This window comes from Centroberyx affinis, unplaced genomic scaffold (genome assembly GCF_046629955.1).
Source record: "Centroberyx affinis isolate AG114_WGS23_722 - 3 ecotype Tasmania unplaced genomic scaffold, CSIRO-AGI_Caff_v1 ptg001253l_1, whole genome shotgun sequence".
In the NCBI taxonomy this organism is placed as follows: domain Eukaryota; kingdom Metazoa; phylum Chordata; class Actinopteri; order Beryciformes; family Berycidae; genus Centroberyx; species Centroberyx affinis.
The window spans coordinates 755,557-779,345 of record NW_027279764.1 but is presented as its reverse complement, the minus strand read 5'-3'; the positions used below and the strand labels follow the sequence as shown (position 1 = coordinate 779,345).

Here is a 23,789-nt window from a genome sequence, read left to right as displayed (position 1 = left end):
GTCACAGTCATAGTGCCATAGTGACTAGAATAAAGATACACTATTAAACCAAATTAATTGTAGAACCCTACCTGGTTGTTCTGCCTGTTGGGTCCCAAGAGGAAGATGAGCATCCGACGATAAGCAGAGTGTTTTAACAACAACTGACAAGGACCGTAACCCTGGGAGAGAGAAAGAACAGAAAGAGAAATAAGAAGAAGAATTGCTTAAGTACTTGGAACAGTAAATTGGGGTGCAGAAAAGTTTATCTATTTATTTATTTGCTGGTTTATTACCCTCTGGGCGAAGTTACTGAAGAGGCTAAAGTACTGTGTGCAGTTTTTGACGTTCTCAGGGACGTCTTTGTCCAATAAAGAGAGCAGGGCGTCGGTCAGGCCGTCCAATCCAGGGTCTCCAAAGTGAAGTGCGCTCTCCAGGGTCTTTTCAAGGATGGACGCCACAACTACCCTCACCTCTCTCACACTGCACTCCAACAGACAAACCCTGAGGAGAAAGATTGTAGAACATATGATATTCAGCATCAAAGTTATTCATTTATTTCCATACATCCTCAACGTACCAGCGATGATAGGGCAATGTTTAAGCTATTAGAATGCACGATTTCACAACAAACACACTTGTACTGGACTTTTAAAGACTGGTGAGACTATGTGGTAGCAGGGTGGTGCAGGCGTTAAAGAAACTACAGTTTATTTAATTACAATCTCTGAAAAATGGAGACAACAATGACTCCTTACACACACACAGTTCTACTAGTTCTTCAGCAGTACTAGCCGATGCTGAAGAACAGCGAAACCAGTCCAATACAAAGCTGTTTGATGTGGGAGAGAGCTTGTTAACTGTTTTTTCCTCAGAACATTCGGTCGTTGCGCTGGCAGGTTTGGCCTAGTAAAGCACAGCTGAGTGTGAGACCACGTCTCTCCACTCTCGGGGAAGGGGTGTGTGTGGTGTGTAGGGGGCTGTTGCCCAAACGTCCGATGTTTGACAACCAATCACATCTTAGAGCTGTATGATCACCCCATGTCTCGACATAGAGTAGTGGAAGCCAACACACACACACACACACATACACACACTAGGGGAAACGATAGCCTTCCACACAGGCTGGTTTTAAGTGTTTACATTCCAGAGCCAGGCCTACTCTTTCAGCCAATCAGCATCTAGTCAGTAAGCCGCGCCCATACAGGTGTTTTTAATCCTCCTGCTGTCAGCGCAGGTGAGATTGCAAGCATGCTAAAGGGGGCTTTAGGGGGCATTAAGTTTCAGGTGGTGTGTGTTAGTAATTACAAACATGTTAAAGAGAACTCTGGGCACAATTATATTCTAAGGTATACTCTAAGGTGTGAGTGTGTACATGTGGGCTACGGCTGCTACGGCTATAGCGGCATTACTATGGTGGAATAAGGCGACCCTGACCAGAAGCGTTGAATGAGCAGTGATTAGACTGAGGGAGCTGTGCTGCGAGCTGCCAACTCCGTGGTATCAGATATCACAAGAGCAGCTACAATAGCACTGCAGTGATTGAACCCCGGACTCAGCCAAAGCCTTACAAAATCACCCCCGCAAACATACATCCTAGCTTGCCGTTTCAGATCTGCATAGCCGACGTGATTGTGCCGTATCGTTTTGACTGTGGTGTTCAGACTGCAGAGGTATTCGAGTAGCAGCTCAGCGATTGCAGTCTCACTAATAAATTTGTCTGCCAAACTTTTGAGAGGCTACAGCTATTTGGACACCTTTTCTGCAGCAGGTAGACGGAAAACTTCCCCTTGGTTTTTCCGTAACCGTTCTCAGGTCCATTTGGCTATTCTCCACTACACCTCACTCCCATGTGAACGCAACAACGAGCTAATGTACGCTTGCAAGATCACGGCCATCAATTCAACACACTGAAGTTTGTCCTGAATTGTTGAAATGAATAGTTGAAAGAAATAGAGACATATAAGTGTTTCGTTTCTCCTGGCGCTGGCACAGTGTTAAAACAAAGCGTGAGAGAGGTCTAGGTATGTGATAGGAAACCACAGAGGTTAAACAACTGGGCAATACTACTGACCTGGTCATTTCTCTTCCCTCTGGTCCAACCAGGTACTGAACCATCCACTGGCATGCCTCACTGCTCTTAGACAGCAACACCTCCACTGTCGCCATCCACTCCTCCGTGTCGACCCTGAGAGAGAGAGAGAGAGAGAGAGAGAGAGAGAGAGAGAGAGAGAGAGAGAGAGAGAGAGAGAGAGAGAGAGAGAGAGAGAGAGAGAGAGAGAGAGAGAGAGAGAGAGAGAGAGAGAGAGAGAGAGAGAGAGAGAGAGAGAGAGAGACGTTTAGCTGCAGGGTTAGACACCTTCAAAATTCTCTCTTTATCAGTCCTCCTCTTCTGTGTCCAGGAATCCTCCTCACACCGCAGAGCAGCCGGAGGGAAAACTGATGTGTTTTCCAATAATAAAATGGAACACATAGCAAAAATAAGTTTAAAAAGGTGCCCGGCTGCTCTCCTTCAGCAGTACAGCACTCTTTTAATCTCTAGTCTGGTGTTTAAACACAATTTAGGCCCTGCCTACGCCTGCCAAAAGCAATGGGGGATATCATCTTGTGTGTATGTGTGTGTGTATGTATATGTGTGTGAGTGTGTGTGTGTGTGTGTGTGTGTGTGTGTGAGTGAGTGTGTGTGTGTGGCAAGGGGAGGGGGGATGTTTTAAATTTTAGTGTGTAAAGTTTGAATTATAATACCTAGAGTTATGATTTTCTATGAATTAGGCTATTCAGGTCAGCATTGAAAATAGATTTTCAATTTCGCCTACACTGCAGGCAAATGATTTTTCATCTAGAGGCTGTTAATTTTGCTGCAGCAAAACTACCGGTAAATGCTATTAGAAACACCTGATTAATTCCAATGGCAAATATATTCCATGCATTTTTCCCAACTACACAATTGCGTAGTTCACACGGAAGTTATGTGGTTATACTCATACTCAGAGAAAGATAATGTTGCTGCTCATGAGAAATATTCAATATTGACATTTCATCACCAGGTAACCAGGGAACAAATGTTTGTTATTATGTATGGATGTATGTGTGTGTGCATACCGGAGTTTCTTCTTGGTGTGCAGGTAGGTGTGGAACAGGAAGTGAACAGCCAGCTGAAGACTCTCTTTGGCCATGTTCTGGTAGTCTGCATGCTTAAGTTTTGTCTGCGACACACACAAAAAGTATTTCAGAAATCTTTGCATTGGGGCTGCACAATTAACTGCATATAATCGTACATCTCCATTTCCCAACAAGTGTAGATTCTGTGCAAAGTTTGCCTTAGGGTTGTAGCTGCACCCCAAAGTAATAAAGTAGTAATTATTAATTATTCTAATTTCATAAATAAGGACTACATTAAGAGTAAGACAAGAGTGAAAAAGACTTTCTAGCTGCTTCTACACTGAGAAATACTGCACTGGAAAAAATGTGCAAAAGGGCAGAAAAATAATTTTGTTTCCTGAAACAGACAAATAATCGTGATTGCTAATAACAACAATATTTAGCAAAATAATTATGCAGCCCTACTTTGTATTTATATACAGATGCACACAAGGTACAAGCACATACCGCGTTGACAGAGGCCAGGGAGAGTGTGAAGTTGAAGTAGTCACTGTTGTAGACATCTCTGTTCCTCATGAACTTCAGATTCTCATCTCTCACCATCTACACAAAAGACAAATGGAGAGGAGGCTGAGGTCAGATAGTCCCTTCCCCTCTGTTTCTTCACTATGGCCTTCATAACTTCTGGAAATTCCACACGTCGTTTTATATCAGTTTACCTGGTAGATGCTGGCGGGCATCTTCTCTACAAACAGGCCCTTCTTCTCTCCCTTCCGGACCAGGCGGGTGAGGAGGGTGAGGCGGTCATTGTTGGCCCTGGGGGGCCGAGGAGAGGACTGTGGGGAAACGTCAGGAGAGGAGGGGGCCGACCTGGATAACAGAGAGGGAACACAGCAAGGTGATAATACACCACCATCACTTTGATCTCACGTAGGTTCAAATATGTCATTAGGGATGCACTGATCAGGTTTTCTGGGCCGATTCCAATTGCAGATTTTTTAATCTGCTGATCGTTATGATGCAATCACTGTCTTTAATAGATTGTTCTTATGGCTGCATGACGCTGGCCTATCCTTGCGTAAATAACTCACAGCTTTTTGTGTAAGCTTGATGACTTATTGCCACTGGTAGCGCATGAAAAGTTTTTCATTATGGCAGCATAGGCTCTGCCTTCTGTCCAATATATTAAACTGGTTCTAATCGATGATCATAGGCTGTGAAATTCAAAACACATCGTCAGAAATGAACTGTCTATGCCAGATGGACGAGATGCCTACGCTACTAACGTTCTGCTGACTGCCGCAAATTGGCTTGTACTTTTTTATGGCATATGTTCAACTGTGTTCCTGATCTGGCAGTTCAAACAATGATTGGACAGTCATCGATGATCTATTTAGAACCCCTATTTGTTAACATTAACATCTTCCTCAGGGAACTACTCATTGGTGCGTGTGTGCATGTGTGTGTGTGTGTGTGTGTATGTATGTTCACTCACAGAGTGAGGTCCTCAGCTTCCTGCCTCATGACACTGACTCTGCTTTTTTTGGGCAGGACAGGAGAGTTCTGGTCACTGATCCTCTGATAGAACAACATGTAGGCGTTCCAGTACCTCCTCCGCACGTCAGGGTATGGGTTGGCTGCACACACACACAAACACAAAAAGGGGTTACCCAGTGTGTGCATCAGGGGCAAACAGTGCATGCAGTGGCTGCGTTTCATGGCTTTGTCTGTTGCAGGTACATAGATGTCAGACTTGACAGGAGCAAACGTTTATGCATGTGACTTACACTGGTCATAGACTTTGGGGCGGTACTCTCCTCCAAAGCACTCGTACTCCAAAGTTTCATCATTCATATCAAACTCCTCCACCACATTGTCATTGAACTTGTACCAACGTCCACGAGCGCTCCCCCTGAGAGAGAGGGGATAGAGTGATGAAGAGTGAGGAAAAAAAGGAGAGGGGTGGGGGGGCAGAGGAGGTGGTAGAGAGAGGAGACAGATTAGGAACAGGAAAAAGGAGAATATAAGTGTCAGATTCAGATTAATATTTACTATCTCAGAATTGAAAACTCAGCGCATGCTTAAAATGGAATAATGAATAAACAATACATAAATATAAAAACAAACATTATAAAGAGCATACAGAGTAATTTGACTGTTGTACAATGTGATGGTTGTGGGGACAAAACAGTCTCTTCTGTAGTGGTTCGTCCTTACTCTGACACAAGTCTTTTTTTTTTTTTTAACCAAGATTAAGGCATCTCTGATTTATTAAATTGTGTACAGTGGAAAATGACAGGAAAGATGGGAGCGAGATCAAGACTGGAGTTGTTTCAGGAGAACCATACTGGAGTACAGGTGTGCAACTGGGACCTGGTCTCCACCTGTAAGCTGACCAGCCTGTCTGGTGACTGTGGCGAGCTTTGTCTTTATCCAAAGGTCTAAACCCTCTATAGATGCCCACCAAAGCCAAAGGTCACTGACTGGATTACAGACTTACAAGCAGCTCCAGAATGTGTCCATATTCCTGGACAGAGTTCAACTTCCTGAGAACAAACTTTCTTTGTTGTAGTCTTAAGTGGCAATTGGAGCGAGCGACAGAGACAGTGAGTGAGAGAGAGAGAGAGAGAGAGAGAGAGAGAGAGAGCAGGGAACCAAATATTAGTTTCTGTGGTCTCTTCACATTCCAGTTCTCCAGCGAGCGTTCCTGCCTTCCAGAGCCAGACATCTGGAGATGCTTACAGACTAAACCAGGAGCCCACACTGAGTCTAATGCTGCATTCATGTGCCCCAAGGAGGTCCTCTAGTCTCCAAAAAAAATCTGACTGGAAAACTAAGGTAATACGTTCATGTGCCCCAGTAATCATTGGTTATGTGATTCTTACATCAAAGTAGGAAAGAGAGCTGGGAAATAAAATGAGAGAACTTGGCGGCACTTAGTCCCACCAAGCACATGAAAGCGGTATTGTTTTGAAAGTTGATTTTCAGAGAGCATTAACCCATTAATAATGTTTTTAACCTATCATGGGTGATAGGAGGAATGTCTGAGAACAAATATTGTGTGTCGCGGTGTTTCTTACCGTCTGTCCTTTATGAAGGAGTAGTAGTGTCCGGCGTGTGCCTGGCCGCTATGGACAACAACTCCCACCAGTTCGTAGTTCTCAGAAATGGTCACTTTCTTCCTGGGTGACCCTCCTGCAGCCCCGTCTCCCCGCCCCTCGCCCCCCTCTCCGCTGCAGTCTTGACGAGCCATGCCAGAGACAGTGTAAGGCTCCATGTTCAGCACCCAGGGGAACTGCGCACAAAGAAAGAAATCATAAGGGTTAAAGGAAGTCATAGTTAAGGTACATCGTGAGGTAGGATTAGATCTAGCTTTTTGGATCGTACCCTAATCTGTTCGTCATATTTGATGGAGCGCCCGCTTTCCCAGTCAAAGCCGAAGCGCATGAGGTGGATACAGAGAACGCTGGGCAGGGATTTGATGCATGTCCTCTTCACAGTGGTCCTCTGTGGAGACACACAAACAAATGCACACACTCATAAGTACACATAATATCAATGTAGTAAAATAAACGCATGAAGACCACGATACAGACCTTCTCCTTGCATTTCTCACAGTAGTAGGCGTTACTGCCCTCCAGCACCTCGCCCCTGACAAACTGGTCCAATGAGATCTCTAAACTCTGACAGGAGGTCACGCCCAGGTTCAAGGCCATGAACGTTTCTTCACGCTCGTACCTGTATAATAAAAAGGTCAAAAGGTCAAAAAACAGCCATATCATGTCTTGAAATGAAACACTAATCTTGAATTTTGACAGAGAAATAACAGACCTGTGAGGACAGTCTTTGCAAATCTTCTGGTCAGAGAAGATTCCCTGGAACGTGTTTTTGAAGATCTGTTCTCGGCCAATTTTCTGGTGGAAGGGAGTTACGTCATTAATCATGTCATCATAACTAGTTAACTGATATATGTAGTTGGTGGGGTGTGTTTAGTTGGTGGGGAGTGTGTGTGTATGTGTGTTTTACCTTGAGATGTTCATCTAGCTGGTCCACCAGGCTGGTGAAGAACTCATAAGCATCTTGCTGTTCTCTCACATACAACTCCTTGTTCCACATCTTGAAGATCTGCAAAAGACATAAAAAATTAGACACCCTTGGACAGAACGACAATGGAATACATTTTACTTTCAATATGAATCTGAGTCTGAGCCAAACAGTGATACTGAGATACAGGGTATCATGCTGTTGTACATCAGGTAAATTCCAGGTACTTAGCAATTTAATGACACTGCCTACCCTCGTCTGAGTGACATATCTGGCAACCAATAAAACTCAGGTCGCCTTCCAGCTACAGCTGGATGGGAGGTCTAGCTTGCCACGCCAACTGACTGTTACCTTCCAGAAGTTCTCAGGTACGTAGTACTGCAGCTTGCTCTCCATCAGATGGCCAAACAGAGACTGGACCTGGCAGAAGACACTCTCCTCTGGCTGTTCTGTATCATCCTCAATAGACAGGAATGCCTAAAGACAGATGTAAACATAAACAAATGTTAATATAGAATTCATCAGGTGTAGCGGCTGTGAGGCTTGTTATGAAGGCTGTGTCTGAACTCAAAGAGCTAACTGAGAGTCTGATGCCTCTTGGTGAATACGTAAGGGACACGGCACATGAAAAACGTGTGTACCTCCGGCAGGCCGGGCTGCATGTAGAGCTGCTGGAACACGGCATTCATGTAACACGTGGCTCCACCGTTCTTCAACCCAACGAACCCTGAGACTGACCGGCTGTCCACTGGGGGTAGGTACTGGAATGAGGGGGAAACCGGGAGTTAGTTTCACACTTAAAAATTCATTGAACTGTATGTCAATGTAGTAGACATCATTAGTCAATCATTCTTTTATGAGTGCCTTACGTCAAACTCCTTGCTGAGGGAAGGGTCGGACTGGTGGTGCATGGACAGCAGCTCTCTGGTGATGAGCTGCAGGTTGGACAGAGAACTGTCTGCCAACATCACCAGCACCTCATAGGCTGCCAGCCTGCTGCTGGCTGTGCTGCACCTGACCATACACACAGAGCCAGAGGAGGATGAGGGCATTAGTAGTGTCATCAATACTAAACAGAAAGATACAGTGCTTTGGACACTGTTCCAAAGTCATCTGAGCAAACTTTAAAAACAAATGGCAGCAAATTATTCATATTACTCACAAAATTATTATTGTTTTACGGTGAGTTCAAAGGAGAAAGATAAATGTAAATGATGGAAAGGTATAAGATGCCATACTTGGGGTGGAAGTCATGGCTGGGGGCTGGGGAGGGTGTGGGATTAGAACTGTTGATGATAATGCGTGAGGCTCGAAACAGGAAGTCATCCAACAACTGCTGGATCAGAGATGGACCTGGGGAGACAATTACACATACTCACATTACACACTAGCTTTTATAATTTAATTCGATCAATTCAGCCTGCAGATGCAAGAAAAATTGCATTTAGTAGATATAAAAAATGATCAGATCTTTTGGCAACTCTCACAAGTCTGTGCTTCAAAAATTCCTATAAAGGATCAGGTATGTATGTGTGTATATTTGTGTGCGCTCACCGAGATGTTCCTTCTCATTGCCACAGAGTGAGAGCAAAGTCTTAATGAGTCGGAGGTGTCCCGCCTGGAGGATGTTGTCCGCCTCGCTGGTCTCCATCTCAGAGCTCCAGCTGGGCTCAAAGTTGTCGAGCCAGGAGATCTCATCCTCCAGCATGGTGGCTGCGCTCACTTTCAACACCTCCATCTCGGAACCTGGGAGGGTAGGAGAGAGGGTGAATGCAAAGGAAAGGAAGAAAGCAATAGACAGAGACAGAGGTTATGCTACGCTGACCTCTAGTGGATGAAAAAAGAAGCTACAACTCTCCTTAGAATATGGATTTACAGTAGAGTTCTATTCAAAAATGATATATATCCATTTACGAAAAAAATGCTCATCAATTAATATCTCTGAAATATTAAGGATCCAGTCTGCTAAATATGTTATCATTTTTTCAACCACAGACTTAAAGTTACTATCCTTCATCACTTGTTTTAATCTTATGGTTACTTCATAAGAGAGGGAGTTATGTTTTTTCAAACAGTGAAATAATCAATATCTCACTATCTCACAACAAAACTCTTCATGTCTAGGTATTGGCGAGAGTGACTTTTGTGGACTTGATAGACTTACTGGTTAGGTCATCCAGAAGCTGGCATCTAAGGTCAAAGTACTCTGTACACTGGGATAGCAATCTGAGGAGAAAATGTACCATCAATGCAAGGCCTTTGGAAGAGTTTCACGGATTTGTGTCTGTATACTTGTTGGTTACGTACCTCTGGTTCACTCCTCTCATGACAGACGTAGGGCTCCATAACGGCAGCTGAGCGGTGAGGATGACGGAGAGGAGGAACAGGTTGGGTTTCTGGAGCTCAGGGAAGCCTGAGGTGTCAGACTGGCTCAGAGTGTACAGCTGATCACAAGCCACACGGCGGATCTGACGCAGAAAGGGACAGAGTCAGGACATGTGTGAAAACAAACTAACACTACGTTCACACGGCCATCAATGTAGTTGATGGGTTGACCACTTTAGATACAGTGTGGCCGGTGCTGGAGTTCCCGGCTTCTGTGTCGTGCAGCAGCAAAGTTTGGATTAGGATAACATCCCACAGAGAAATACAATTAACTATACATTCTCATGCTAATTTTGTAAGGCACAGCTGTATTTTGTTTTGCTATCAAAGAATAACTTGTGCAACTTGATGTTAGCTTATGTTATCCATCATGAGGCAGAACGTTGATTTATTGTTTATTTATGGTACTGTCATCACGTCAGTAGAAAAAACAGAAGGTACAGAAGTGTGATTGGCTGCTGATGGTCAATGACACCCATCGGTGCATCACAGTGCAGACAGAATGGACTTCCGAGTTGTTAATCAAGTTGACGGCAGTCTGAACGCACTGTAATGTTAGATACAGATATATTCCTTCATTATTGACTAGTGAGCAAAAAGAGCCGTTTGTTTACCTCTCCACTGGGAGATCCGAGCAGAATATCGATGATGAAGTCATTGACGGAGGGGAGATTGTAAAAAGAAGCTGGAGAGAGAAACAAAACACACACTGTAAGCATTTTGTCTGTCTGTGGGAGGGAGAAAGGTTAAATAACCTACATACTGGAGAAAATGTACATACTAGAGAAACAGAGAGACCACAAGAGTGCCTCTTAGACTGTGAGATGCCACTGCTAATGTCAGTGTATCTACATTGATCAATATAATTTGTGTGTGTGTCTTCTCAAGCTGTTGATAATATAACTAAAGGCTAACTAGTGGATAAGGTGTGGGAGCTTGTGCGTGTGGTGTGTTTGTTCTTCCTGCATTTGTCTTACAGAGCTGCTGACAGCGTAGCTGCAGACAGGTAACCAGCAGCGACAGAGCCTCGCGGGCGATGATGGCATCTTTGATGGAGACGCTCTGCTGTCTGACGCATATCCCTGCATGCAGCGCTGTTGGTGTGGCCTCACCATCACTGCTGGAGCTGCAATTACTTCCTGCATGCACACATACAAGCAATTGTTGTTACTACATTTAGTCTTGAAAATGCTTCAGACATGAGCTGTTGTTGGCAACAAACCATTTAAAAATGCCACACAAACCAGGAATGCAGTTGTACATGATTGTTTGTGCGAAGCTGTCACACCTATTAACTGTAAACATTTAGTTGGACACCAAAACAAATTCACTGCATATTTGTAAGTACCAAATGGAGAAGCACAAGCCGCTGACACATAATCAGGAAAAGTGTTCAATGCATTTTGTATCTCACCAGTACTGCTGACTCTAGTGCGGACTCCCTGCGGCAGAAGTGAGCTGTGGCTCTCTCTGATTGGCTGAGGGCTGCCCACCAGATCCAATCGCCCAGCTGCAGCTGCCCAGGTTAGACGCATGAAACAGGCTACAGTGGAGGTGAAGTCACCCACCTCCATGGTCTAGGACAGAAATAGAGCAAACATTCTATTTGATATGGGCTAAAACTGCAAGCAAACCGTAGGCACTGGTTTAATGATGGATTCACTGTGGAAACGGCTAGATACTGTGTGTATTTATGTGTGTGTCTGTCCAGTACCTGAATAGCTACACGAGCAGCAGGTATGATCTCCTCGACTCGTATGGAGGAGCGCTCAGATAGGGACATTTGTCTGTAGGAGGACTTCTCTGGAGTTCCACACAGAGACAACTGTCTCCCGGTCCGACCAGCATTACGGAACGGACGGGATGACAGCGCCTCGCCATCCCTGATTACATCGTCATCCAACATCGCCGGCATGCTCTGGCCAACCAGAAGGAACCTGCAAAAACAGCCAATTGAATATGTAAGGTCACCCAGTCTACCTGCCCCTGTGTGTGTGTGTCTGTTGTGTGTTGAGCATGCCTGTGTCTGAGTGAAACGAGAGAGATTGTGTACCTGGCCAACTGAAGACAGATAGAGTAGACTCCTTGTCTGGTCTCATAGTCTACCTCTGAAGGGATGGAATCTCTCTGCATAACATTCACCACCAGACTGCAGAGGAAAGAGAGAAAAACAACCAGTGTCAGTTAGTGGTTGTCCTGGCTGTCAGTCTGTGGTCCTCCCTGTACACAGGTCAATGGGTAAAGCATCCACCAAGTGGCATATGTGTGCCAGTATGTAGCACATGACAACTATACTGAGACTTCGCATAGGAGAACAAAGCAAAAGCAACAGCAAGACAGTGAAGCTAGTTTTCTTTTCTTTTTTTCCTTTTTGTCTATACCTTCAATTGTATTTAATCTGCGCTGTTACCTGAGGCCTCCTGCTTTAAGGAAGTTCTCACAGAAGGACTTGACACTGGTTTTGGCCATCTCGTCATCAGTTGTGGGCATCAGCTTGGAGCTCAACACCTGACACACAGAGAGAAGTGGGATGAGAAAGGGCATCAAAGGGGTTGGATGGTGGAGAAAAAACCAAAGGATTCACTCCTGGACTGAGAGTATAATTTCTGTATAAAGGAAAATCATGTACTGTGTTTGGGGGAGTGTATGCATGCATGTGTGTGTACCTCCAGGTTGTAGAGCACTCTGAAGGTGGACATGCCAGGGGCAGAGGATCTGAACAGGGACTCCAAGATGGACGCGGCGCTGGGCTGGTGCTGCTGCTTAGAGGCCAGAGATGGAGAACGAGAACCTGTACCCTGGCCCAGGGTGAACAGTGTCTTCTACAGGAGAGAGAGAGTGAGACACAAAGAGCCATTAAGTGGATGAGAAGGCGATAGAGACAGAGAGAATATGTAAATCAGTGTTTCCCATACCAGTAAAGACAGACACAGAGAGACACAGTGCAGCAAGAGACAAAGACGTAGACAAGGACAGAGAGAGAAGGAAATAGACAGAAATGGAGACAGATGTCACACAGCCATTAACAGAGCGTCAGAGGTACCTGGTGGCTCCAGACGCTGGATTCTTTAGGGACAAAGTTATCTAGAGCATCTTGCACTTCTGGATCTGTAGGGATCAGCAGCAGTAGCTTCCGCACGCGCAGAGTGATCCTGGAGGTAACAAACGCAGATCTGAAAAACGCAGCCCTTTCCTTATTTAGTCAACAAGGTAGATGTAATTTTGTATAGAATACAAAAACAGTTTCTGTTATTTTGTTGTTTGCTATCTCACCTGGGTTCGTCGAGGTTAGCCAGCTGGTAAAGCATCTCAAAGACGTTACACACCAAAGCCATCACCACACCAGGCAGAGACTTCTCCTAGAGACAAAACCAACACGTCAGGCACATTGTGTCAGATGTGACTACCTTGTGTGTACCTATGTAAGTGTAACTGCCTGTCTGCTTGTGCGTTGGGGTAACTGAAGCGGGGTGGGGGGTACCTGCTCCAAGGCGTAGGCAGAGTTGAAGACGGCAGAGCTGGAGCTACTGGAAGCGGAGGCTGAGGACTCAGAGCTGCCGGAGGGAGTGCCAGTACCAGAGCTCTTCACAGTCAGACTCTGCTCGTCACTGAAGCCAAGCTGGGACAGGAGCTTCTGGTCCCGATTCATAGTCAACTAACAAGGAGGGGCAGTAAAGGGATGGAGTGAGAGAAAAACTGGGTGGGTGGAGTGGGCCAACCCAATGACAAAGAGGAGATGCCACCTTGCCTAAAATAATTTGCTTTCTATTTTTACTACTATTTATAGTTTGTAATTTGTATTTGCTTAAAGGGAAACACTGGATTGGAAGAGGAATAAAATACTGTGCCGAGGGAATGACAGATAAGGCGGTAGACTTACAAACACACAAAGAGACACATAGGGAACCTGTGTCACTAAGTAAGTCTTTAACACTTACCACACTGTCATTGGCAAAGATCTGTACATTGTCCACTGGGCAGCTCAGGTGCTCAGATATCTTCCACCGGATACTTCCTACGGTCTCATTACTGTGGGCCTGCAGGACACACACACACACACACACACACACACAATGAAGAGAGCTATTTCCACTGTTGACCTATCATTATAGAAGACAAGTGCCTTATAGGACACTAGGAAAGGTCCTACTGTACCTCCAAGGTGAAGGTGTCTTTGGTTGACTCATAGGTGATGTGAAGAGTGACGGGGTGGCCATTGAACGAGGCCCCGTGAGGTAGAATGGTGCGAGGAACTGAGTATAGATCCTACACAAAAACACACATTTCAGCTTTAACTCCTATTCTCCCTGTCCCCACAAAAATACTCACGGTGAAAAAACCTACAGCTTAAACACTTGGAACTCTGAATGTATATTTTACCACATATATTACATGGATAATGATAATGAGAGACTCTTGGGGTGAAGAAGGCAGGGCTTACTTCTATAGTGATGACGTAGCGCTCCGCCAATAGCAGCAGTCTTTCGATTATCACCAGCTTAGTGGATCTGGAGATGATACATTGAACAATAAGGCTCTCACAGGGTTTCAACAGGACTAGAAAAGGACCTGAAGTGGACTATTCCTCAACACCAGAGCTTTACTAGTGTGACTTGGAGTAGTGAAGTGTAAAATTACTCTCTATGGTGACCTGTGAATAAGATCTAAGAGGGGATCCACTCTTAGACATACATGTTTTAATAGCTTTATTAACTGTGTTCCTGCTGTGTACCTGGATGGTGATTGGACAGATGTGGCCACAGTTGGCATGGCAGTGGCCGTCAGCATCTTGGTTGCCCTGGTAACAGCATGTGTCAAGGTAGGCCCACCCAGGGCAGAACTGGCCGCCTGAGAAAAGGAAAAATAGAAATGTGTTTTCAGATGTTGATTCAATGTGAAACGGGCACTGTCAGTTCTGCCAGTCATGTGTTCAGCTACTCACCTCAAGTCTTTTGTAACAATCAGCAATGAACTTCTTGTGCAAGGACACAGAATCCTGCAAGGACGGGAAGTTAATACATACATTAATAAACAGAAATGCTGCCTGCTCTAAAGTCTTGTAGCTCTCACTATATGTGTGGTTTCAAAAAGAGATAGACAAGCGCACACAGACTCACTGTCGGACAAACGTACACAGAGGTCTAAAATAAACATCTGCCAAGCATCAAATACTGTTAAAATATGCCTTTGGCGAATAATCCATGAGCGTCACCCACCACACCTCATGGTAACCTTTTGAGATGATAACATTTGTATAGCTCAGTTATATACAGTCTTTGGTCTTTGCCTGTTCTTAAACTTGGTCCCTGCTGACCACCGTACACACTTTCTGACAATAAGCCAATCGATCAACAATCGGAGCAATATGGCTCTGTATCAAACAAGCTTGATTGGCTGCCTATTGCGCTGGCTATACACAAAGTGGTAGCGTCTAAACTAATGCAAACTTATCCTTCTGTTTCTCTGCTGCCTGGATGGTTACTGGTCTAATGTTCATATAAACTTATTGTTATTTCCATGTGGTAACACATAGCAGGTGTGATGCTACTAAAAACAAAAAAATGATGAATAAAAACACAAAAAACATCTATTGTATAAATGAGCAAGTTTTAGATTAAAAGTAAATCTACTCTCACAGTTCCTAGCTCTGTACACAAAATAGCACTGAAAACAGATGGGGTGACATATTTCTATTAAAAATGTATATTATTTAATTTGGCCATTTTACCAGCCCTTGGCAGGTGTTTGCCTGCAAGAATGGACACACAGGGGCAGGCACACCGACACACACACACTGACCTTCTTCATCTTGGGGTTGAGGTTGGTGTAGCTGTAGGTGATAATGAGCAGGATGGCCTCATTGGCTATTTCTTCATCTGGAGTCTCCATGGCGATACGCCAGATAAAATCCATACCTGCCAGGTCGAGTCGCTCCACACACTGAAATCAGATCATGATGCATCAACATATAAATATGAACAATGAAGCTTTGTTTTATTCTATACATTTTTAATGCATTTCAGTGACAAAACTACTAAGTGTACAACATATCAAACAATATGCAGAGAAATTTGTGAGGCTTGTGAAGAAAAACTGACCAGCTGAGTCCCCTGGCGTTTCAGACGATGGTCACACAGGTTGACGTTCTCAAAGAAAGTCTTGAACAGATTGAAACCTGAGAGAAACATAAAGCAAATGAACTGCTATATCACATCCAGGCTAATTCACTCACTACATGCACAAATTATGAGAAGATATACGTCAATAATGCATCTTCTGGCAGTGTCCCTCACCATTCATGGTGATCTCATAGGGCTCTAGTTTCAGGATCTTCTCCTTGAAGAGCTGCTGCTGAACATCACTCTCTAGGTCATGCTGTCCTTTAGTGAACCACTCAAAACACATCTGCACACATCAAAACACACCATGTTAGATTATAAAGATATTTTCAACTGAATCAATTCTGACTATACAAGGGTAGATCAGAGTACCATTTCTGTCAACGTTACTGCTTTTATCCATTTTGAAAACCAAACCAAACAAAATCACTATCTCAAGTTCATCATTCAGCAAATCAAAGATCTAGAGGATCTGTCAAAATGTATTGTCAACAAGGATTTAAACAAAAACAGCCCCTGCCATGAAAACCGTCCTACATTACGTTTTCTGAAAGGAACTGGATCAATAGCTATGGTTTGCTGTGATCCTGCCTCGTTTCCCCCAGATGAGGCATCCAGACAAGGGTGCTTCCAAACACATACATATAGACAAGGGTGTTCACACCTCTCGGTCGAGCTCACAGACATCTGGTCCAGACACCAGGCACTCCCAGATCTCCTTGGCCCTGTTCCACACCAGGTAGAGGCTGGCCTCCTGGAGGAAGAAGGCCAGGAAGCGCAGGTGGCCGTCCAGATACTAAACACACATTCAGAAGAGAAACGTGACATCTTCAACCTCAAATGCACATTGCCAACATTTCACAGTGTGCTGTTATTCACCTGGTTCAACTTGTAGTACAGCCTGTGTATAAGTGTGGAGGCAGTACCAGCTCAGATAAAATTAGGGCTGCAACGATTATTAGACATTACTGACAATGTTGAATGCTCAATTAGTATTTCCCAAAACCAACCCCTGGAAAAAGTTTTTACAAGACAACAGACAACACAGACAGACCTCCTGGTAGGTGTATCGTCCGTCCACCAGAGTGGAGCCTGAGAGGCCGTTATTTCCCGAAGCAGTCACAGCAAGTCGATGGCAGCACACAAGGGATCCTGTAATCAGTTTGACGATCTCAAAGTTCTTCTTCAAGTCCTGGATGATGCTCTGTGGGGAAACGGGGAAAGGTTGCCATAGCAACATCAGCCTGTCTGCACATCAGATCGGTTTGATGGTGTGTGTGTCTGTGTGTGTGTGTGTGTTTGTGTGTGTGTGTCACCTTGTCTTGTTTCTGGTAGGTCTGCTTGATGAAAGAGCGTGTGATCTCATGGAGCTGACGGAGAGCAGGAACAACCCAGACCGCTTGAGGACTGCTCTGTTGAGAAGCCTGTTGGGACACACACACACACACACTGTATATTGATTTCCAATAAAGCACAGTATGCACCTGAACACATGCTAGGACAACTGGGGTCTGTGACAGTCTTTGTTCATCAAATTTAATTACACAGATTACAGTATTTACCTTTTTATATACTTGTCTTTGCTTTGCTATCACAGACTCACCAGTTTCCTAGTGAGGGCTTTGTGAAAACATGAGAAACACAATCAGGGCCATGGATGGACAGTCTGGCAAACAGTCTTATGGTTGTCACAGTATACTCATGCTCCAATTTATTCTCTTGCTGCCATGTTTAAGCTCAAATTCTAACATCAACTTTCTTTGCCAAACTCTGGATATTCATGGCTCTGATTAGATCCCTCTTTGCATCAGTAGATCTGCTAACACTCACCAAAGCTAAACATTCACCCAGCTGCAAAATCACTCCAAACCTAATTCAGTCAGCTCTCACCCAGAAAAAGATCAACAACACTGTGTAATCATTAGCCAGTGCCAAAGCCCTCTTAGTTAGGCAAGCAGAAGATTAACACACACACCCGGTTGGAGTTTCTCAGGTTAAAATCAAGTGCCAAAGGATCACCCTGTGACCAGTAAAATCCCTGTGTGATCAAGCTCTCCTCCGCGATTGGTTGGTTGGCGTGAAGCAGTGAGATTGGATACTGATTGGTCAGTAGAGTATTTAATGGTATGGGCTTCTCTTACTTTGGCCAATGAGTTGGCTTTCCTCTTGCCCCAAGAGCCAGTAAGAAATGAACTTTGAGTGTCGCTGCCTTTACTCTCCTCCTGAGTCTGAGTCTAGAAACATAAACTTCATTTGAGGTGGGACATTTGTACATGTGTGTTTTTGTGTACACTCAATAACATGGTAAGATTGGGAAACATATATATGGAGGATGTGTGCTTTCATTGTGTGACAGAGAGACGGAGAGAGAGAGACCGAAATCAAGAAAAGGTGACTGCGTGTGTGATAGTATGTGTGTGTATGTATGTACCAGTTCAGCATATTGACTCTACAAATACTGAGGCAGAGCAGTGAAGCCATGGAGCAGGAAGAGGGAGAAAGGAGAGTAAAAAGGGAGGGAGGAGGTGACCTTGTCTTCTGCAGAGTCATACTGTCTCTGCCAAGTTCAGAGGGACTGAATAAAGCAGCACAGGGAAATAAGGGGAGAGGAAGACAGGCAACTATTGACCTTTTCTTGACTGTCAAACAAAACTCTTTGAAATGAATAATGAACTCCTGATAGACACTTGTTGTCTAATAAGGGACCCAGGGAGTGGCCTCATCTCCATATCCCACTGCTGCTCCTTGGACGCTAGACTGAGGACACACTCAGCGGCAGAGGATGAAAACAGACTGAAGTTGGTGCTGTGTATGCAGCACTAACAAGGACACGCTAACTTTAGACCGACACTGTCAGAGCAGGCGGAGGGCTGTAGGGGGGCTACGCAGTGTTGCCTTTACATTTGTTTAGCTGCGGTGGCCCCCCAACAGCTAAAGAATGGCCACAGCTTGGAAAATGTAAATACAATGGAAATTTGACATCTGGCCTTATTGTCCAGCCAGTCCCAACAAAATGAATTACAGTTACAGCTACAGTGTCCCTATATCATGATATAAATATCCAAATAAGAGCAATTCTTCAACTGCAAAACCTAGTGGAACTGATCCTGGAATGGGCACAGGAGTGAAACTCGGTCACAGACCCAAAATTCCCCACCACATCTACAAAAACAGAAATACTAAACCTATGTGTATGCAAGCTGTAATTAAGCCGGTATAGCATGAGAGGGAGATGCATAGAGAGCAGTTTATGTGCGTGTCAGTCTCACCTTCTTGATGTCCTCGATACATTTGATGATGTAACTGCGTTTCACAGTCTCCTTGACAGCGTAGGCATCACTCAGGATCCCCAGGTGCTCCTCCGATGCCTGCTGCACCAGACTAGTAGGCAGGGTGGGGAGGTGGGCCAGCTCCCACAGCACCTCCAACACCTACACGCAGTGATTATGTTTCAAGGCTATGCTTTTGTAATCAAACCTTATATACTGTGCATTCCTCATTTATTTTCCCCAGCACTCCTAAATATCCTCGACAGACAGACAGACAGACCTTTCCTGTTGTAGCTTCAGAGCGAGCCTCTCTGCCGATCCTCCCGATCAGACTGAGCAGCTTCTGCCTCACACGGTCACTCTCTACCTCCCAGCTCTGAAAAACATGCACACACATAATACATATTATACACACTTACAAGCCACATTTTTTGTAGATCGCTATCTTCCCACAACTCTACACAGACACACAATCAAAATCCCAGTCACAGCGATGGTGCTGACCTTCTGTATGAGCACAAAGAGGTGGCTGAGTTGATCAAAGTTGAACTTGACAGCAGCGGCAGCAATGATTGTGTGGATATTCTCAATCACTGTTGATGACTGGCCCGCCTGAAAGGCACACACAAGAATCAATTGATCCATCAAACAAGAGAACATTTGTCTATTTCAACATGCGTGCCTACACACACACTTACTATCACCAATGCAATGTACGCATGTAATATGCTATAAGCTAGGTTTGCTAACAATTCAGTTCGCTATGTTGCTGTATTCCCCGTAGAAAAGATTAAGGCAGCTGATCACCTAGGGAGCCATAGAGCTGAGATCACATTCAAATAAATAAATACTATATATAAATACTATTTAATAAGGTCTACATGTCACTGCCACAAATGTGCTGTTGGATTGTACAGACAGGCAGACAGAATATGTCCTTATTTTCTCTGTAAAGCACTTTGTGACAAACCTGTTTGTTGAAAGCACTCCATAATAACAAAGAAACCTAAACACAATCATGATGCTATTGTGGTGTGTATACTAGTCCTTACCTGTATTCTCCAGATCTTGGAGAGTTCATCCAGAGACAGTTTACTCCCCAGCAGCTCAATGATTCCCTTAATTCTCTCACAGTACTGAGCCTGGTCAATGTTACCTGGAACAAGGCAACATTACATGGACCACATTGAGTACCACTGACATCCTCTGAAGCATGGCATGTCATTTTTGTTGATTTTTCAACAAAATAATTGTTAATTGTTATAATGTTTTAATGGTTTGGTTTACACAGGTTTACACTTGGTTTGTAAAACACGCTTTGTGACTGGACTTGATATATTTCCTTACCTTCCAGTGCTATTGACAGGACAGAGTTCTCTACCAGCCAGTCCAACAGTTTATCTGTGTCAATGGCATTTTTCACTGTCTTAGACACTGTGCTCTCCTCTATTAGCTTGGTCACCTGAGAGAAATACATACAAAAAATGGTGTGAGATGAGATAAAAAAAAAACTGACTGATCTTATTAAATACGAAAAAACCCTGCCATGCTGTTTACTCTAGGTTCAGACTTGAACCCTGAAATAGCCGACCTCTTTGAGGGAGTTCATCTTGGTGGAGAAGTGGGGGGTTTTGAGCATGCGCAGCAGGGTGTCCAGCCTCAGGTCGTCCACCACAGTGACCAGCTCCCTCTGGAACCTCATACACAGCAGCTTGATGGCCGACAGCAGGTCTGGGATGCTCACAAGACGCTGTGGGAAAAGGACAAACAGAGGAGGACTAAGATAAGACAGCCTGACGAGTCACTATCAATGCAAATGCCTTATTAAAACTTTGAAAATGTTTGTATGAAAAATTTATAGCAGAGAAACAAATGTTAAAAGCTACCTTGTCTTTAAGGTCCTTTTCCTCCAGGTTCTGTACATAAGTGATCATCTTATGGATGACTGGGTCCAGCATGGGCTAGAAAAATAATATGAAAAATTAATAATGTGATAATATGTGGGGATATTGGGATACAGGATACAGCAAAAGAGAGTGGGTCATATAAACATTCACAACTGACAATTTCAACACTCTAACAAGTAAAAATCATGAACGAAAGTATGAAAATATCTGGATTACAGCATAAGGAGGTGTGCGAGACAGCAGCAGTAGAACTGAGACAAATATAGGACACACAAATAAACAGATATGTGTCATCATACTGCCATTGAATGTGTGTGTCTGTGTCTGTGTGTGTGTGTGTGGGGGGCAGGTCACCTGGACAAGGCTGGAATTGAGGTATTCTGCACAAACACCAAGAGGCTGGACCAGGGCTGATACACACTACACAAAGAGATGGAGAGAGAGACAGAATAAGACAGGCATGACACACAAAACAAAAAAGGCAATTGATCAGTGACAGATGCAATATGACTAGCTGTCATATCAATTCATTCCACTTCACTCTCTTTTATGTAGGCGTCTCTCCATTAACCTTCCTGCATACTTGTGGGAATGGAAAGTATTGATGGTTGTCACTTCTTTTTTTTTTTTTTTACTTAGTTTTTATTTCAGTTTCAGCAACTTCTACAATCATATTCGCAATTTTGTCTACTGTTTTTTCTGTTTTTTCAGCTGTACTTATAGATAATTTAACAAAAAAAAACAAAACAAACAAAAACAAAAAAAGGGGGGGGGATAGGGGTCAGGGAGGGGGGTTATGTGTAAATGTGTGTAATCGATTCTAGAATAAGATTAATGTCTATGTGAATAAAAAGTAAAATCTGTACCTTTGGGGAATTTACTTCTCCAAACGTCCACTAGGCCTGACTCTATCTATAGGTGTTTAAGCATTTTACTCATTCTAGAAGTAGGAGTTTTTGAGGTAGGTTGTCTATCCATAAGCTGAGTCTATTTCCGATAGGTGGGTCTCCTGCAAAAATGCTATCTGACAGTTGGCTCTTTTTAACTGATTAAGGATTTTCATCCTCCTTATAGGACTATGAAGACCATTGACATTGTAGCTTATAACCATAAGTGATCCTATGACTCAAAATTAGAATTAGGAAGAATATTAATTTTGCCCTTAAGTACGGTGATGGAAAGGAGAAAGTTGAGAGTGGAACGTAGTATACAGTAATCATGTGTATGATTGTAGAGTGTGAGTGAGTGGGTGTATGAAGGTAAGTATTTGCAGTAAGTATGGGTGGATAATGTGGGGGAATTGGGGTATCTAAACAAAGAAAAAAAGAAAAAATATATAAGAGTAAAATACATATATAAATAAATGTATATATAAGATTGAAACATTGTGTGTAAAATAATTAGTAATTGTAAGTACAGCAATATAATCACCGTAATGTTTAAGCATTAACATAAGACTTTGTATCAGGATAGAGGAAAAAATCAATTTCCCTGTTGCTCCTATTCTTACGATGGGATCCCTGGGGAACAGTGGGATCTGCACAGATAGAACTGAACATAAAGTTAGATAAACCATAAACACCATAAACATTAGTGTCCGGTCAGTCCTTTGGGACAAGGTCCCATGCTGCAGGTCAGAACAGGCAGCTGTGCGAACAGTCTTTGAAAGTGCTCGCCTGTGCTTGGATATGAAACCAAACAGAACAACTAAGATTATTATTTAGCAGCTCAGGCTCCTGCAGAACCTCAGAATAAAACATAGAAAAGATAACGACACCTTAACCTTAATGTCTCAATTATCAAAGTAATTATATATTGTATATAAAGCTTATTGTAAAGGTGGGGAATAGTCATAACTAAAGTAGATGGAAAAAGAAAAATGAAACAATTAATAGATAAATAAATGTAATAAGTGTATAGGACTATGTCACTCGTTCATTACAACATGTATGCATACGCACATCTAGATCAATCCAACCGCAAACAAACACACACACACACACACACACACTCACACTCACACAGGGGCAAACACACCCCCTCCCGTATCCTCACACAGAAGCGCATGTGCGCGAACGCACACATACCCACAGCGCCAAAGCACACAAACATATCAGCACAGACACGACCACAGGGGACATATTATGCTTAGCCTACTTTTCCGATGATAGACATAACCTAGGTGATAATGAGAAATAAAAATACTCAGATTGTCCATATGAACTAACATTTAGAAAGTTATCAATGGCGTTTTTATATTCATGTGTCACTTCACATGTGAAATAAGGATACGTCCGTCTCAGTTGTTGGGATGACCTTTTTCTTTACATAGGCCATGGCTTTGGTAGCATCCATGAACTCCTTCTCCTCGTTGTTGTGGGAGATGTGGAATCTGGCAGGGAAGAGTATTCCATAACGGACTCCTAGTCTTCCTCGAAGCATCTTCCTGACGTCCCTGAAGGCCGCTCTGGCTTTAGCGACGTTGGCTGTGTAGTCCGGGAATATGGCGATTGGATTGCCGTTGTAGTTGAGTTGACCACCACGGTCACAAGCTTTCCTCAGGATGTCCATGGCATCTCCATCATTGTGTAATTTTGCAATGATTACGCGCGGCTTGTCTCCCGGTCTTCTCTGTGTCAGGCTGCGGTGTGAGCGCTCGATCTGTACATCTTTGTCCATCTGAAACACTTGCTTAAGAAGTTTGGAAACTGCCATGGGAGAGCTTGATCCTGGTTGCTCAGCGACCCCCATGATCCAAAAGTTACCTCTCCTCACAGAGAGGCTTTTCCATTAGCTTTTACGTGACCAATTTCTGTGCGAATTGCGGTTGTATTGTTAGCAATTTCAGTTTTCGCTTCCTTTATTTCCTTCTGTAACGCTTCAAAATCATCCGCTAAAGCACTCTTTAGCTCTTCTCTTATTATAGTGGATATGTCTTTCCTTAAGGAGGAGAGGATATCAGCTTTGATCGCTGCGATGTTCAT

At 43.7% G+C, this 23,789-nt stretch overlaps 1 protein-coding gene across 1 annotated transcript in view; it reads right to left on the bottom strand.

Annotated features, from left to right (window-relative positions):
- Positions 1–71: 71 nt before the first annotated feature.
- The window catches only part of LOC139648748 (ubiquitin carboxyl-terminal hydrolase 24-like), a gene marked incomplete at its 3' end in the record, with an annotated part of 33,108 nt that continues 9,390 nt past the window's right edge, over positions 72–23,789 (bottom strand). Inside the window, exons 8-57 of the mRNA XM_071524972.1 lie at positions 21,160–21,225; positions 20,785–20,859; positions 20,490–20,648; positions 20,246–20,360; positions 19,951–20,054; positions 19,403–19,510; positions 19,179–19,274; positions 18,899–19,060; positions 17,771–17,863; positions 16,946–17,053; positions 16,684–16,833; positions 16,294–16,425; positions 15,804–15,915; positions 15,609–15,685; positions 15,310–15,450; positions 14,453–14,506; positions 14,243–14,358; positions 13,952–14,018; positions 13,666–13,776; positions 13,449–13,547; positions 12,992–13,165; positions 12,784–12,869; positions 12,554–12,662; positions 12,177–12,332; positions 11,921–12,018; positions 11,564–11,659; positions 11,225–11,447; positions 10,925–11,087; positions 10,488–10,649; positions 10,125–10,195; positions 9,433–9,593; positions 9,290–9,351; positions 8,680–8,871; positions 8,364–8,478; positions 7,995–8,139; positions 7,767–7,886; positions 7,477–7,602; positions 7,108–7,206; positions 6,913–6,995; positions 6,678–6,819; positions 6,469–6,588; positions 6,162–6,376; positions 4,869–4,993; positions 4,577–4,718; positions 3,801–3,951; positions 3,589–3,684; positions 3,082–3,185; positions 2,054–2,167; positions 276–483; positions 72–161 (exon numbers count right to left, since the gene is read on the bottom strand). Coding sequence (XP_071381073.1) covers positions 72–161; positions 276–483; positions 2,054–2,167; positions 3,082–3,185; positions 3,589–3,684; positions 3,801–3,951; positions 4,577–4,718; positions 4,869–4,993; positions 6,162–6,376; positions 6,469–6,588; positions 6,678–6,819; positions 6,913–6,995; positions 7,108–7,206; positions 7,477–7,602; positions 7,767–7,886; positions 7,995–8,139; positions 8,364–8,478; positions 8,680–8,871; positions 9,290–9,351; positions 9,433–9,593; positions 10,125–10,195; positions 10,488–10,649; positions 10,925–11,087; positions 11,225–11,447; positions 11,564–11,659; positions 11,921–12,018; positions 12,177–12,332; positions 12,554–12,662; positions 12,784–12,869; positions 12,992–13,165; positions 13,449–13,547; positions 13,666–13,776; positions 13,952–14,018; positions 14,243–14,358; positions 14,453–14,506; positions 15,310–15,450; positions 15,609–15,685; positions 15,804–15,915; positions 16,294–16,425; positions 16,684–16,833; positions 16,946–17,053; positions 17,771–17,863; positions 18,899–19,060; positions 19,179–19,274; positions 19,403–19,510; positions 19,951–20,054; positions 20,246–20,360; positions 20,490–20,648; positions 20,785–20,859; positions 21,160–21,225 — 6,093 coding nt within the window. The remainder of the gene's footprint in view (positions 162–275; positions 484–2,053; positions 2,168–3,081; positions 3,186–3,588; positions 3,685–3,800; positions 3,952–4,576; positions 4,719–4,868; positions 4,994–6,161; positions 6,377–6,468; positions 6,589–6,677; positions 6,820–6,912; positions 6,996–7,107; positions 7,207–7,476; positions 7,603–7,766; positions 7,887–7,994; positions 8,140–8,363; positions 8,479–8,679; positions 8,872–9,289; positions 9,352–9,432; positions 9,594–10,124; positions 10,196–10,487; positions 10,650–10,924; positions 11,088–11,224; positions 11,448–11,563; positions 11,660–11,920; positions 12,019–12,176; positions 12,333–12,553; positions 12,663–12,783; positions 12,870–12,991; positions 13,166–13,448; positions 13,548–13,665; positions 13,777–13,951; positions 14,019–14,242; positions 14,359–14,452; positions 14,507–15,309; positions 15,451–15,608; positions 15,686–15,803; positions 15,916–16,293; positions 16,426–16,683; positions 16,834–16,945; positions 17,054–17,770; positions 17,864–18,898; positions 19,061–19,178; positions 19,275–19,402; positions 19,511–19,950; positions 20,055–20,245; positions 20,361–20,489; positions 20,649–20,784; positions 20,860–21,159; positions 21,226–23,789) is intronic.